The sequence below is a fragment of the Caloenas nicobarica genome, chromosome 4 (genome assembly GCF_036013445.1).
Source record: "Caloenas nicobarica isolate bCalNic1 chromosome 4, bCalNic1.hap1, whole genome shotgun sequence".
Classification (NCBI taxonomy): Eukaryota; Metazoa; Chordata; class Aves; order Columbiformes; family Columbidae; genus Caloenas; species Caloenas nicobarica.
Window position 1 is genome coordinate 35,681,599 of NC_088248.1, and position 14,889 is coordinate 35,696,487.

The 14,889-nt window shown below is 40.2% G+C and overlaps 1 protein-coding gene across 8 annotated transcripts in view; it reads left to right on the plus strand.

Annotated features, from left to right (window-relative positions):
* The window catches only part of RAPGEF2 (Rap guanine nucleotide exchange factor 2), a 188,436-nt gene that overhangs the window by 46,143 nt on the left and 127,404 nt on the right, over positions 1-14,889 (plus strand). For all 8 annotated transcript variants that reach the window (XM_065633153.1, XM_065633149.1, XM_065633152.1 and 5 more), the window contains exon 2: positions 12,625-12,695. In XM_065633153.1, coding sequence (XP_065489225.1) covers positions 12,625-12,695 — 71 coding nt within the window. The remainder of the gene's footprint in view (positions 1-12,624; positions 12,696-14,889) is intronic.

Sequence of the window (14,889 nt, forward strand, 5' to 3'; positions counted from 1 at the left end):
CAGTGTTTTAAGGCATAGAACTGGAGATTCAACAAAGACAACATGTGTTATGTCTTGATCTTGAGCTTGTCTGCTGTGCAGAAGTGGATTTAGATCTGATGTATCTCTCCAGCAGGTGTGATGAGATGAAAGGGATTTCAAAAAGCTGAGAAAGAGCCATATAGAGCTGCTAATGGGGGATATAAAGAAAAGGGTGTTTCCAGATTCTCTGAGTATAGTTCGACAATACAGATGAACCAGTCTGAGTGCCTTGTTCCCTCCAGAAGGGATTTTTTAGGGACTGGCAGAGTGTTTCACCATGTGAATTCTCTCATATTCTTTAAGCTTCAGTGTTGTTCCTGACGATTTTCCCTTGTGGATGCAGTGCCAGGTAAGACTGAGTCAAGAGAGCAGTGAATCCGTTCCATTGTCTGAAGCTGCTCTGTGTCACTTCATCTAAACAGGCAGAGGCAGAGCAGATGGGCTGAACCCAGCTCATCCGCCTGCTCTGCCACCAAGCCACGGTAGTCCCGTGTGCCCTGTGTGCCGGGACAGCCTCACGTGGGCTGGCTGCGGGTATGTGCGTGACCTCTGCTCCTTGGACTTGGACCACTAAAGGGTCCGAGCATTAGCCCGAGTCAAAGAGGAGATAGCTTTGGCAAGGGGTTTGGCTCACTGAGAGCGTCTGATGCTCTCTTGGTACCTGAGAGAAAGTCCAGCCCATTTGGCAATGGAAAGCTATTATTATTATAAAGTTTGTTTTTTTTCCATATGGCGGTACTCAGAGCTGCATTTAGGTTGCAGGGTGGTGACCTGAGAGGGGCCATGCTTCACCACCACCGTAAGCCTACAGGTGCTTGACCTCGGTAGGTGTTTCCCCGTTTGACTGGACAATTTCTTTCTTGGTTGGTGTTCTGCTTCTAAGTGTGCGGAAATCTGCTCAAGCCAGATCAGAGCTCATCTGAGAGATGGTAATTGATTCATCCCCAAGTGATATTTCAAAAAGACAAGGCAAAAAAAATCCCACAGCTCTTTTTCAGAATCCTACCATTGTTCATAAGAAGAAAAAACAAACAAACAAAACCACAAAGAAACAAATCACAACCGAAACCACAGGAAAAACAAGATAAAAATTTGGAGTTATTAAATGCAGCTTCTGTTTCAGGAAATACCCGAGCTAATCAGTAAGTTTAGGCTTCGAGATTATTTTGTGGAACGTACTTTAGCATTTTCCTGTCATTCGCCTCATTTGCACAGCATGGTAAGCCCAGGTTGGGAGAATGTAATCACTAGCAGCTTTTGAGCTGAATTTTTGGGTGAGGATTGATTCGACATGCAAATACGTACTTCAGTATGATAATATGCATGATAGTCTGGGAATAATTTTCATATGACCTACTGTTGATGCTTCAAGTAAGATTAATTTGTGTTGGAAAAAATGCTCTGAAATATGCTGCTGTAAATTCACCTGCTCCAAAAAAAAAAAAATACATGAACGTAATTCATTCCTATCTCCTTTTAAAGCATGAAATCAAATTACAAAGCTTTTGTTTAAAGTATAAGCTGAACTAAGAGGAGTTGTTTGTGTCAATGTGGGAAAAATTGTATGTGTCTAAATGAATCTTTATGCTTCGTTTAAGTGCATGAATATAAAAGATGTATATTGGGGTATAAACCTTTGAAATCAGTTGGGATATAATCCCCCCGCTTTTATGGTATCTGCTTTTTTTGATTCATAAATATAAAGCAGCTGAGTAACATGGCTTTTCTTAAACGAAAACAAAACTGTCCAAAGCAAAAAGGAATGGTGCAGTTTTACTGCAGCTAATACTCGCTGTTGCCTCTGTGGTTGGAAAGGGGAACTTTGTTTTGTTTGTTTTGTGTTTTTGCTTTGATTGGTTGTAAGCCAGCAGTATAAAATTGTTGTAGCCCAGCCATAGAAAATAACTCGTATTTTCTTTTGATTATAGTACTACTGAGATATTTCTGTTGCGAGTTCTGGCAGAGCGCAGTTTCCAACGCGTGCTGGTTTCTTTTGTTTCTGGATGTGAGTTGTCATGGTAGTAACGCGGCGAGCTGCAGCACAGAGCTCCTCGCCGCTCACCCTGGGTCACTGGGGCTGTTTGCAACAAGTCACCCCTGGAGGGAGTGAGTGGGGGCTTCTGGAAAATCCCGGTTTGCAAAGTGGAGGAGGCCCTGATGCTCTGGATGATTCTGGAAATTAGCATGTTGCTGGCTGGGTTGGGATTGAATTATTCTTGGGAGCTGATTTTTCTTGACCAGAGTGTGAGGTTTGTGTTTCTGGGTTGGCGTATGTAGCTTTTTATTTTTTTTTTCTTTTTTCTTTATTTGCTTGGCAAGGGAGAAATGCAACAAGCAGAGGGTGGAGTGTGGTGATGCTCAGCGTTTGGGACAGCGCTGAAAGACCCCTCTGGTGATTTATTGCCAGGCTTCTCTGTCCGAAAGGCACTATGAGGCCAATTCTAAGGTTGTCTTTTAACAAGGTATTCCTGAGAAGTTAGATGAAATAAATCTGGGCAGTTGGGACTGTTACAGCTTTCAGATGCAGGCAGATGATCATGGGTGATTGTGCAGAGGTGGCTTACCAGGTTATCCCTTCATCAGCTAAACAGCATTGCTGCCTTAGCCTGTTAGTAAATTTACAAAGCTTGCTGGCAATGGAAAATTTTAAATGTTCACATGAATAGTTATTGCAGATCAGTTGACAAATTACAGCTCTTTAATATCACTGCAACTTATTTGCTCATGATTTGGAATGCCTGCCCCATTTAACAAATCTGTTATGCTGTGAAGGCAAGTGTACTACAAAGCATGTATCACTGGGATTTTTTTTTTAATAACATTTTAATGATCATTTGAAGAAGGAATACTATTTAACTGTGATTACCACTTGGCTCTGATGTTGAAGTACTGTGACCTAGGCTTTACAGAAATGGAGATTTTTCAGAAAATGGATTACTCTTGCCCACTATAAGGAAAAGTGTATGAAAATTTCATCTAGGCCAAGACTGGAGAGGTGGTGTTCGTTTGTGGCAGTTTGTCCAACTTGCTTAGTTATGCCTAGATTGTCTAGACTACAGTCCTTGTGCTTAAACTGGTATAATGGATATTAACTCCTAGCTGCTTTGAAACCTGTAGGCTAATTAAGCACTCTAAAACCCTACCACCAGAAAAAAGTATCTGAGAATCGTCATATCTTAATCTTGCTCTGACAGCTCTTGGGGAATCCTCTAAGCACAGCTGACTGCTAATCCAATTTTTAGTAGGCAAACCTACCTGATACACTGTGGTTGCCTTTTATTGGCCACCCTGGTAGCTCTTCCTGATGTCGTTCTCTAGGCTGAGGTCCTTCAAAATGCTTCTGTCATTGCAACTTGGTACCAACTAGGAGTTTGTTTTTGTCTGTTTACTCCAGGACCTTTGTGTATCATTTCATTTCCCTGTTTGCTGCTTTGTTCCTGGTTTTCTTTAAACGGTTTTGTTATTTAAAAGCTGCCAATCATTATAGTCTGCTCTATTTGGATAAACTTACGTAAAACTTGCCTCTGTCACAGATAGTTGTTTAAAAATAAGTCACGCTGTATTTAATAGCTGATATATTTATTAGTCCAAGATTGATTTTTATTTAGGAGGATATTGAGTATTATTCCATATAGGTAATGGAGAACATAAGACAACAGATTGTCTCAAAACAATTCAAGACTCTCCTTAGCATTGCTAAAAAAAAAAAAAAGGCAAAACTCCCTTGGAACTGGCATAACTGCAACAAAATATGTGAATGTTTGTGTAATGAATGTGAAAATGGATAGAACAGGTTTAATACAAGCTTCCCACGGTTAGCTATAAATATTGAAAAGGCATGAAAAGGCAATTATATATTTTTAATGGTGAATAACTTTAAGTGCCTTTCATAATTATGGACTGTGCAGTCAGTAGGAGAGATCTTTTGTAGTGCAACCGTTTTGTTTGCATTTAGACATGCGACTAACGTTTGGATTTTCGACTACAGAACTTAGGCTTTTGTGTTAAGCATTTAATTGTCTGACTTAGAGTCTGGAAAGCAAAAAAGAAATGCATGGTGCTACCCTGTAATTTCCTATGCTCATTAGTTTCTTCACTGACTTCTATGAAATGGCAGGCTTTAATTTCCCATCTACCCTTTCCACGTTTATACTCATCTTATGGGATGATTATAATAATGAATGTCTTAATTTCTTTATTCTGCTAAAAGCTTTATGACCAGCAGGATATGTTGAATCAATTGTGTTAATCTTGAGCCGATGTTAGAAGTCTGGTGGTGTGGGTGGGTCATTGAACCTTCCAACTCATTTTTGTACGTTTGAGCAGGTTCTGCTGGCAAGATTGTAAACAAAAACCTGTTTATATTATTATATGTAAATCTGTGAGGCATTAAGTGGAAGTAGAGGTCTTCCCGCTTCCCATTGAAAAAAATTCAAAAATAAACCCGTAATGAAATTGTCTTTTGAGGGAAGCTTATTTAAAAAGAAAATAATTCACAAAGCAAACAAAATGCATTTGAAAGACAGGAAGGCTGATTTAAATATCCTGTTGAAACATCTTGTTTCTCCACAACTATTTTACTGCAATCCTATGGTGTTTTTCCAGACTCTGACTTTGAGGCAGTAATGCAGTTGAAGTCTTTGGAGGAGCATATTTTTGTTCTGTACTGAGACAACTCCCAGTTAAGGCAAGCGAGGAAAATCGGCTTTCTCCTTTTTCTTTATGAGGTTTTGGAGTTTTTCCTGATTAGCTTCATGTGTGGGTACTTCAGTTCCAGATGAAAAACGCCTGTTCCTCTTGTTTCTAATCCTGTCTAAAAATTCCACCCGTAGCCCAGAACAACTGTCCCCACCCTCCCCACAGTGGAGCTGAAAATAACAATTTTTGTGTGTCAGCAAGTCTTAACGAGATCAATACAATTTCCCTGTTCTTTTCCCATTGCCTGACTGAAGCAGAGGAAGTGCTGAGGTGGGTTGACTTGATGGCCTGTAAACTGCCTTTCTGATGAAGGCCGATTCCCAAGCTTAGTTGTGCCTGGTTGCTGTGGAATGATGTTTTGTCATAAATTTCTTGGAATACAATACACATTAGTTGAGACAAATTCATGCAGACTTAGAACTTCAGTGGCCGCCAACACGTTTGTCTGAAGCTCAGATAACTAAGGTGGCATTTGATGGCTCTAACAGACCTTCAAATTCGGAAGTTGCCTTTAAATCCTAGTCACCTGTTTGGAGTGCGAGTAACAAGATATTTGTGTTTAGAAACTCCTCAGTTTCAAATTGTCTCCTCATTATACTGGAGAGCTGTGGTTTTGAGGTAAGCCAAGCTATTGCCTGCAGCAAGCATTTTATGGGAAGGTAGACTAGGCTGGTGGGTGGCAAACTAGGGACAGCAAAGCTACTCCACTACAGTTAGTTGTCTTTTTACCCATGTTACTGGCTTTGCTCTCCAGCTGTCCCCAATACTACTTGTTCTTGCTTCCCACCCTTCCACTTTTTACATTTTTCCTGTGCCAAAAAAAAAGAAAAAGAAGAAATGATAATGGCAAATGTGCTGTGGTGGATGATACTTGTCAGAGCATCTCTGCTGAGCTGAGTCCCCTTGAATGAGTGTCATGAATTTTGAGTGTCTGGACTTGCAGCTTGTCTGGGAGCTGATGGTGCTTCTTGGGAAGGAGAGGGCTGTGTCGGGCTCGATGGTGACTGGGTAGGTCTGGATGTTCTTGGCAGGAAAACAGGAGTCCTACGGGAGAAGAGAAGGGCAAATAGGGTCTGAAACTGTGCTAAATGGGGTCGATGAACAGGATAGGAACTTCTTCAACCCTACTGTGAGATAGTTGGAGAGAAAAGCATCACCTGATTCTGTAGGCTTTCTGTTTGAAGAATCAGACTTCAATGTTAAAAATGTTGAGTTTGGTGAAAGGAAATGCTAGTTGGTTGTTATGCAAAACTGATAGACTAAGCTTTCCACCCTGGACTATGCTTAGAAACTGAATGTATTGAGAATTAGCAGTTTTATTTTGTGTTCAGGAATGAACTTTTATTAGTCTTAGCTTACAATTTTTTATATGCTTCAAAATAGACTGATATAAATGGAATAGTTGTTTCAGGTAAATTTTCACAAGTAAATTACATAACTATTAATCCTTATAATACGGACCATGGGATTTCATTCACAGAAGTACCAATTCTGGGCTATTTGACACGTAGTTTCACTTAAATATTTATATCTGTGTAGCTGCCAATTCAGCATCAAGTCAATAAATTGTTTCCTATAACTTTGGCTTTAGTTTTTTTTAAGCTACAGATCTCTATGTATACTAGGAAGAATGGCTTTCAGAAAAATGCTGTGGTAGCTTATAGCGAAGTTAAAAGGAATAATTGATTTTAAATTGTAGTGTAATAGATTGGATTCTGGCAGGCTTCCCCTGTGGCAGCCCCGCCACCTGAATATGAAGGTCCTGATGTAAGAAAAAAAATGTCAAAAATTTGGAATACAAAACAAATACTTCATTTTAATCTCTTCAGCAAATTAGTCTTGGTATGGCTCCCTGGTAAGTCCATGCATACCTGGGCATGCTCCTGCACAGCAGCTGTGAGATTGTTTAGAAGCTGGAGGTGAAGATGAATTCATCATCTTCACGTGTGCATGGCAAGGATTTTGGTATTAGTAATACTGGATTTTTTTGTCATTGTGTAAGTCTTTTTTTTTTTTTTTGTGCTTTTGCTCCTGTCTTTTGGCAGCTTAATATTTGCAAGATGTGAACTCACCCTTAATTGGGGTAAGGTCTTACCTTTGGAGATAGGTTTGGCTGAGGTAACTGATGCAGCTTCCCCCTGCAACTGCCCTGCCTTTCTTTCAGAGGTTGCTGTCTCTGAAAGCAGTACCTTGTATCATCTCCTGAGCTGCTGTTGGTGAGAGCCTGGGAGCAGACACGTCACTTCTGTGCACATGGAAACTTCTGTTTAAGCCAGAAGTGTTTGATATTGCTGTAGTCGATTCTATTTCTTTTGGCGATGCTGGCACTGCTTTGGCCTCGGTGAGCCAGCACAGGCAGCCAGGCAGGCAGGTCCTAAATCAATGCTAGAGGAAAAATGAAAATATAAATGCTTGGTATAGCTACTGGAGTGGCTGAGGGTCAAAGGAATTCAAGTGTTGGATGCAAGAAGAAAAGGGAAAAAGACAGGATCCTGCTGCTATAAAGAAAGAGAAGCAGGACTTCAGCAACCTGCATTTGGATTGTGGCTTCATTGCTGACAAGGGAGAAAAACTTGGCATTGCCGCTCTCGTTAGTATATAATGATCTGGGGAAAAAAAGCATTAAAATACTGAAACAGAAAAGGAAGGTTCCACTTTGAGCTAAAGTAACTTTAATCAGTCATAGAAATGACAACTCCCTCCCCTCCTGCCAGCGGTTTTGTGGTCTGTTTAAACCTGTCGAAGACTGTGAGGTGCCACCTTTCCCCGGCTGCATGAGCTGTTGCCTCTGTGACTCCAGCACTGGACGCCATGGGTCTTGTGCTGCCAGCAGAGAGACTGGAAGTTCTGTCCCCACCAGCGTGTGCTCGTCCCGGGGCCAGGGAGGTGACAGGAGTGCAGCAGGGAGGGGCCGGGTGGGACCTCCCGTTTTCACAACAGTGAAACCTGGGCTTGGGGTGGGGTCTGGAGCTGCCAGGTGTGACGGGGAGCAGGGACACCCACCTGCCTCCCCCATCACCCTGGGAGCTTGGTGTTCCATGGTGTGCCGCTGGTGGTTGGCTGAATGTGAGCTCGAAATGGGTTATTTTAACAAAGATCAGCCTTTCAAAACCTGTCAGCTCAGCAGGCAGGTCTTTTTCAGCCTAAGGTGAGTATCAGGTGCTTTGAAAAGATCCTTTTTTCTTTCTTCGTCCAAGACAGTGAATTAAGGAATTAGCTTGTATTTAATTTTTACGCTTTGATTTAAAATAAACCAAACTATTATAAGATGAAAGCTTCTCTCTGCTTGTTTGCCACTTCACAGAAACGAGTGAATTTCTCACTAAGAGAGCAATGGATTTCTCAGCTCAGCGTTTTGCTTTTTAACTGTGGCAAGGAGGAATAGTTGAGTTGGGCCCGTAGTTTCATACCTCAATGCAAACCAGGGCTGAAACCAGGGTAAGTCTGATTGTTAGAGAGGTTTAACTTTTTCAGTCCAAAGTAGCAAATTTTCATGTCCTTATCACTCTACTAAAGAAAAAATTCTTCATTATGCTAGTATGAATTTGAGGCCAACCTTCTGTTTTGGTTTTGTCTGGTTTGTGTGACTGGCATTGCCAAATATGTTTGAAACACAAATGAAATGGATAGAAATGTCTGGGCATAAACATATGCAGATTTTTATTAGAATGGAGAGCAGAGGTGAGGTTGCATACTGTGTTTCTACAGATCTAATTGAAGTTGAACTGGGTTAAAACTTGAGTCTCAGTTTCGTTTCGAAGTATAGTCAGAACTTTAACCTGAGCCAGCTGATACTGTGGAAACAAACATATTCAGAAATAACACTGAATCAATTTTCGGGCTGCTCCACGCACAGCAACCCAAGCATACGCCTTTGGCTACAGTACAAATTTAAGTGTAGATTAGATTTCAGTCTTTTAGCCTTCATTTAAATAAAAACATGATTTAAGAACTGTGCTAATTTGTGCTTTGCATTTAATTTTTGGTTTTGGAGTTTCCACTGAGATGTTTTGTCAAGCTTTTGCCACAATCTTTGTGTTGAACTAGATTCTTGTAGCAAGACCAGCTGAGCCTTTGCGTTGCTTTTGCAGTTGTCTTGTTGTCTTTATTAAATTCTGCTGGATGGGTAGAACTGGAAAGCAGAAAGTTGGTGGTTTCTCTGTGCTTTTGTATAGATAGTCCTTGCTGTAGCAGAATATTTAACCAGTTATACTGGTGATGATTAGCGTTGCTCCTCCTGATTTTTAGAAACTGTTATATTAAGATAAAAGGAGAAACTGCATGTGGAGGACTTTTTCTGAAGTTTTGATGGCTCAGTCTGCCACCTTGTGGTAATTTGAGTATATGTACTTTAAAAACAACCACCAAAAAAGCATCAGACTGCTGCTGTCACCTGCATGCTTTTGTATATTCAGTGGGTTAGTTAGAGGTGGCTTTCAGGGACACTGCAAGCTAGCAGAAGTGTTTGTGTAAGTCACAGTGGGATTGACTTTAGCTGCTGCTTTAAGGTTTTGCTCAACTAGCTGGCATAAATCACATAGGCAGGCTGTGTTCTTATTGAAAGACTAAGTTATTTCCTGAGAATTGTATAATTTTAGGTTTTTGTCAAGTGTCTAGAATATAAAAATGAAAAACTTTCATAACTTACATGCCTTAGCTTATGTGCACGTGCATTATTTTTGTGAAATGGCTTTTATTAAGCCACCGTTTTAAGCATTCAGAATCTGTTCAGGATTTTTACAACGCTTGGCATAAGTATTTCTGAAGGACTCTTGCATTCCATTAATTCACTTTTAATTAAGAAGTTGAAACAGCTATTTATGTTTGATAATGGATATGTTTGCTAAGTAAGCAAAGCATAGTTTTTCCTGAGATGAATGGAAAACTGAGGAGGCCTAATGACAATAACTTGATATTCTGATTTTTTGTTTATTTATTTTCAAATTGTTTTTCTGCTACTTAAAGCTGCAGACTGACTGGAAGTGTGCAGTGCCTACTGACAATATATGAAAATATATTTAGCTGTTTTGACTCTCCTGTAGTTTTCTGTACCTTGCACCATTATGGAGAGTTTAATTGAAACAGTGATGCTGGTGGTTACTCCAAGTTCAATGCCAAGCTTTTGTGGTAGAGGGAGCTCTTTCATGTTACACACCCTCTGGAAAGGTAGAGCTTAAAGAACGGGCTGCAACACACTTCTCAGAAACAGTTGGCTGATTTAATGCCAGTGCACATCAGCTGCAGTGTTATAGTGACTATTTACTTTGATAAGATCCCACTGCCTAGAGCAGCGGTTTGTTTTCTAGCTGCCTTTTTTTGCAAATCAAAAGAAACAACTTAGTTCTCTCTCTGAGATGTCTTCAATGTTGTCTTCCCTGTGTGGCTGCAGCTAGCAACCATGATGGAAGCATAAGTAAAGATTTGTTTGAGTTTGGTTTTTTTTCTGCCCACTCCCCTTTTTTAGATCTCAAAGTACAGATCTGAGAGGCAAGGAGCTCCACCATCTGCAGTTCCTGGTGTGGGGATCTATGGGATGTTGCATTTGCAAATATTTGACAAGTGTGCTTATATTTTGAAGACTGATTATTATTATTTTTTTTAAGTGTTCATTAAACTTACCTTGTCTGTTGCTTGTGAAACTGGTCAGAATTGTACCCTTCAATGGTTAAATGCATTCCTCCTGCCTTTGAGTCACTTCAGCTGCATTTCTCAAGAAACATGACCTGTGTTCTTTACTGCCATGTACATCTGCAGGCTTTGTCACTAGGTTTGTGACACCCGGCAGTTTTGGAAACCAAACGTCCATGAATCCCTTTTACTATGCACTTCCACTTTTAGATCTGTGAATCCCTGTAAGCCAGAGTCTTCAATGGTTCTTTATTCATCTGTGAATCCTTTATTGCACATAAAATGTGTGCCACTCAAGAGAAACCTCAGTGCAAGCTGGTGGCAGAGGATTATTCTCCTGCTCGGTGTCTGCTTGTTGTTAGACGCACTTGCTGGAAATACAGCAGCACCTTCTGGCCAGGCTCTTTTCCATGTAATCCACAGCTACGGGCACCTGATCCCCAGTGGTCCGCTCCCAGCTTCCCACAGCAGCCGGTGGCTGGTGCAGCGGAATCGGGCACGTGCGGATGAGCAGTGGCGGTGCCAGGGGGGCTGTCGGGCTCGTGTCTTTCCCCACCACCAGGACAGGGCCCCCGGGAACCTCTGCTCACCCCTGGCTTGTCTGGCAAGTGGGCAGGTCACTGACTGCGACAGACATCTGCTTTCACACACTTTCATTAGTATTTAAAAAAAAAAAAAAAAAGTAAAAACGCATGCGAGTAGTATTTTCTCTTCAAAGCCTTCTATGTGTAAGGTCCCTCCATCCCAAACCATGCATAATTACTTTTGTCATTGGTGTGTCCTCTGCTCCTTACAGGACGACCAAAGCCTCTAGAGGGCAAGGGAACAGAAGGACCAGAATAGAAGTGAAATCACAGCATTTTGGCTTGTGCCTTTCTTCCACTTTTCAAACTGAGTATTTGCTTTTTTTTTTCCAGTGGGAGAAAAAAGGTGTTCTTTCTGATAATGAGTGAAAGACATCTGTTGAGTCTTAACCATTGAGTTTAACTCCTGATATCTTTTCTGATCTGTACCATGGTTTAAACATGTACAGTAACATTTCTACACTTAATGTATTTAACTAGGTTTTATTTCTATTTTTCTTCCTTAAAATTCGAATTCTTTGTGTGACATCAGTTCTAACGTCTTTGCCCACCACATAGAATCATTTCAGTTGGAAGAGACCCTCAGGATCATAGAGTCCAACCGTAACCTAACTCTAGCACTAAAATCTGACATTCTTTCTTTGTCTGAAAACAGAAGTATTTCTGTACTTCATGGTCAATTTTAAATACACAAATATTTCAATGTTTTCAAGTCTTTCATAAGCTTAAAGCTTTTATACATTCCATTACTTGAAAACATCTTCTTACAGTAGGTTATGAGAGCGGTATTGGTGTTAGTTTATTCTCAACTTTGTCAGCCTCAGCTAGCGGTTATGAGCCACCGCTCTGATTTTCACTGAATTATGGATAATATGTTTTCTCTTAACTAGCGCGTTTTAAAAAATGGATGATGAAACAGCATAAAATCCATGAGCCAAAGTTAAATCACCCCAGAAGTTGTGGCCTGCACTCTTCAGTGCTATAGTGATTTATAAGTATAACATTAGTAAAGTGTCTAGACTGACATTAGTGTTTCCATAGTTGCATCTTAGGAAGTTTTAGTCTTGAATATTGTTTTAATATCTTTGTTAATGTTGTTCTGTGAGCTGGATGTTGGAGGTCCACAGCAGTTAAATGTAAATAAGATTGTTTATGATTTTTTTTTTTAATCTCGTGCCAATAATTTTGTGTTCATACCAGCTTTTTCTGTCATTTAAGCTTGTGGTTTACCTTCCAGTTGAAGAGGATACAATTTTATAAATATTTATGTACAGTGGGGGGTTTTTTATACTGTTTTGTACTTTTCTCTTTTCCCCTGAATATGGAAAGGCCAATTTCCATGAGCTTGCCTTACAAAATAAATGAAAGTTTTGGGGTTCATTGACAGTGGGAAGCAGGTCAGTGGTAGCTGTTATTCTGGCCCAGGCTTGTTGCCTGGACATGAGTAATGACAGCAAAAGCAGAAAGGTTTCTGTGTTTGTATTTTTTGATGCGGACATACCATCATTCTTCCCCATGTCAGGTTCCAATCTATAATCAAAGGTATTCTTGCAAATTTTAACCTCCTGTAAATGTGTTATTTCAAATGTTCCTGCTGCCCCTATTAGGAGAGCTCTGGGTGCTTTGCAAAAACAGTGTTTTAGCAGCTTGTACTAAACTGAGAATCCTAATAATGTTTTTCTTATGTTTGTAGGATTTGGAGATTGTGTATTCCTATTTACATGGAATGGAAGCCTTGTCTAATCTGAGAGAGCATCAGCTAAGGTATGATACTTTATCGTTGAAAGCACTTATGTGTTAGTGGACTAACAAAGCAAAGGAACCACAGGTTTGATAACTATACACTGCTCTTGTGTACCTTACCTCAAACTGAAAAGCTGACCCACTGTATCTATTTCTTCCCTTCTTTATTTTCCTGAAACTTTCTCCTTGTATTGCGCATATGTGTCCCTATTTGTTTCTTCTGATTTCTGTGATGGACGTGTTTGTTTTCTTTTTGAACTTTAGGTCTAGAAGTAAATGCTTTACATAAAGCGTAAAAATTCCAATCCTGAATGAAAGTCTGTGTATAGTCTAGATAATTTGTGTAATATAATAATCGTAACAGCAGAATCTGTTAATCAATTTTTGTTCGTTTGTGCTTGCTTTCATGTGGAAGTTTTAGACAAATTATGTACTGCCAGTGCAAATGATACGTGGTAAAAAATTACTAATAATTGCCACCCACATGTTTTTAGTGGAAATACTTCACAAAGCAAATAAATTCCAGTAAAAAACTTCCAGATGAACTTCCTATTTTTTCTGAAGACTTGTGCTTGTTTGATTTTTTTTTTTTTTTTTTAAAGTAATTGTTTCCGTTGTCCTTACATAAACATATTGCAGCAAAGGTTTCTAAGGGTATTTGGACATCAGCATGAGGCTGGCAGATAGAGGAGGAGGCAAGCACATCTCCTGTATGTTCTACAGGGAGAGAGGGTGAATTACTGTGACTTTGCATCCTGGTGTTTGCCAACATTTGCCGCATCTGAAGATGCTGAAGCAATTTTGAACTTGATTAATCCTTGTTTAGGTTCTAACTTCTGGCCTCTTGCTTTGTTATTCTGTCAGAGTCCACATTTGGAAGCCAATATTCTGTAATTTGGAGAAAATAAAATGTAGGGTTTTCGTTCTCCAAAAGTGCTCAAGACATTTCGCGATGTGCATGTTGACTTCAAAGCAGTCTCTGGAATTACTTCTGCTTTGGAAGGAGGCCACGATCACATTCAGTTAAAGTATTTTGTGTTATGCTATTACATGCAAGACTTTTAGCACGTCAAGTTTTGCATAGTTGGAGTTGAACTGATGTTAACTTGTTTACAAAGATCCAAGTGTGCACATATGGTTGCGTGGTATGTTGATGTGTGCTTCTTGGCTTCCTGTGCAGAATGAGGTTCTTGCTGAGGAATGTGTGGAACTCGCTCTCCCAGCACAGTGAATTCCTAGAAGAGAGCTTCTGTTTGCAGTACCATACATGGAAAAGGCTGGGCTCCCAGCAGATGCGGGACAGAACGATTTATAGTAGCCTGTACGATACAGTATTTCTTGTGGCAATGGGATGCCACAAAAACGTCCGAGATGCATTAAAAAGTAGTGTATTAAATATAGCCTCTAGTAGTGAATAATGTACCATACGACTTGCTGATTATTTCATGTATTACATTTGTTTAGGAAGCAGATGAATATCACATTAGAGCAAAAATTAGACCCCAATATTGACGAGAACTAATTCAGTTTTTCAAAAATTTGAGGAAGCAATCTAGCTGGTGCTACTTGGTCACTGTAATTGTTAGCAGTTCCAGTTTAACTTAAGAATTCAAACAGTTGGCTGCCTTCTGTAAGAGGCATTTTCTCCCCATTACTGTCCTAGTAACGGGACCGAAATGCTGTAAAACTCGGACAGTATCAGTGGTGAACTTGCATGACTTTATCAAGAATGTACTTCCTTTGCTCCCAGTTCAGAGGGAAACAAAACTTGGCTTGTTAAAGTGATTCCGTTTCCTATAACTCCTTCTCTTAGATGGCCCATTGCCCAGTGTTGTTTCAGACCATCAGGGCAGAGAATATGCTTAAGCAGTATTTTAATTTTTAAATCTGACTGCTAGCAGTGACTTTCCTTTTGGTATCTTCTCACCAGTAACCTCATGTCTGCTCTCCCCTTCCCCTCTCAAAACGGAGGATTAGGGAGAGAAGATGAGGACACAGGAGGCAGAAGCAGAAAGTGTCTTTTCAGTGTTTGCAAATGATTTTGGCAAGACCTGATGTAATGGTGGGGAGCAGTGTCTGAAAAACAGGAGGTTCTGTCGTTCAGAAAGTCTTTTGCTGTGCCAGGAAGCAAGAAGATATTTCATTAGCTGAAATTGATACACAATACATAATACTTAATTACATACCGAACAGACGTTGTCTGTAAGAAAAGTAC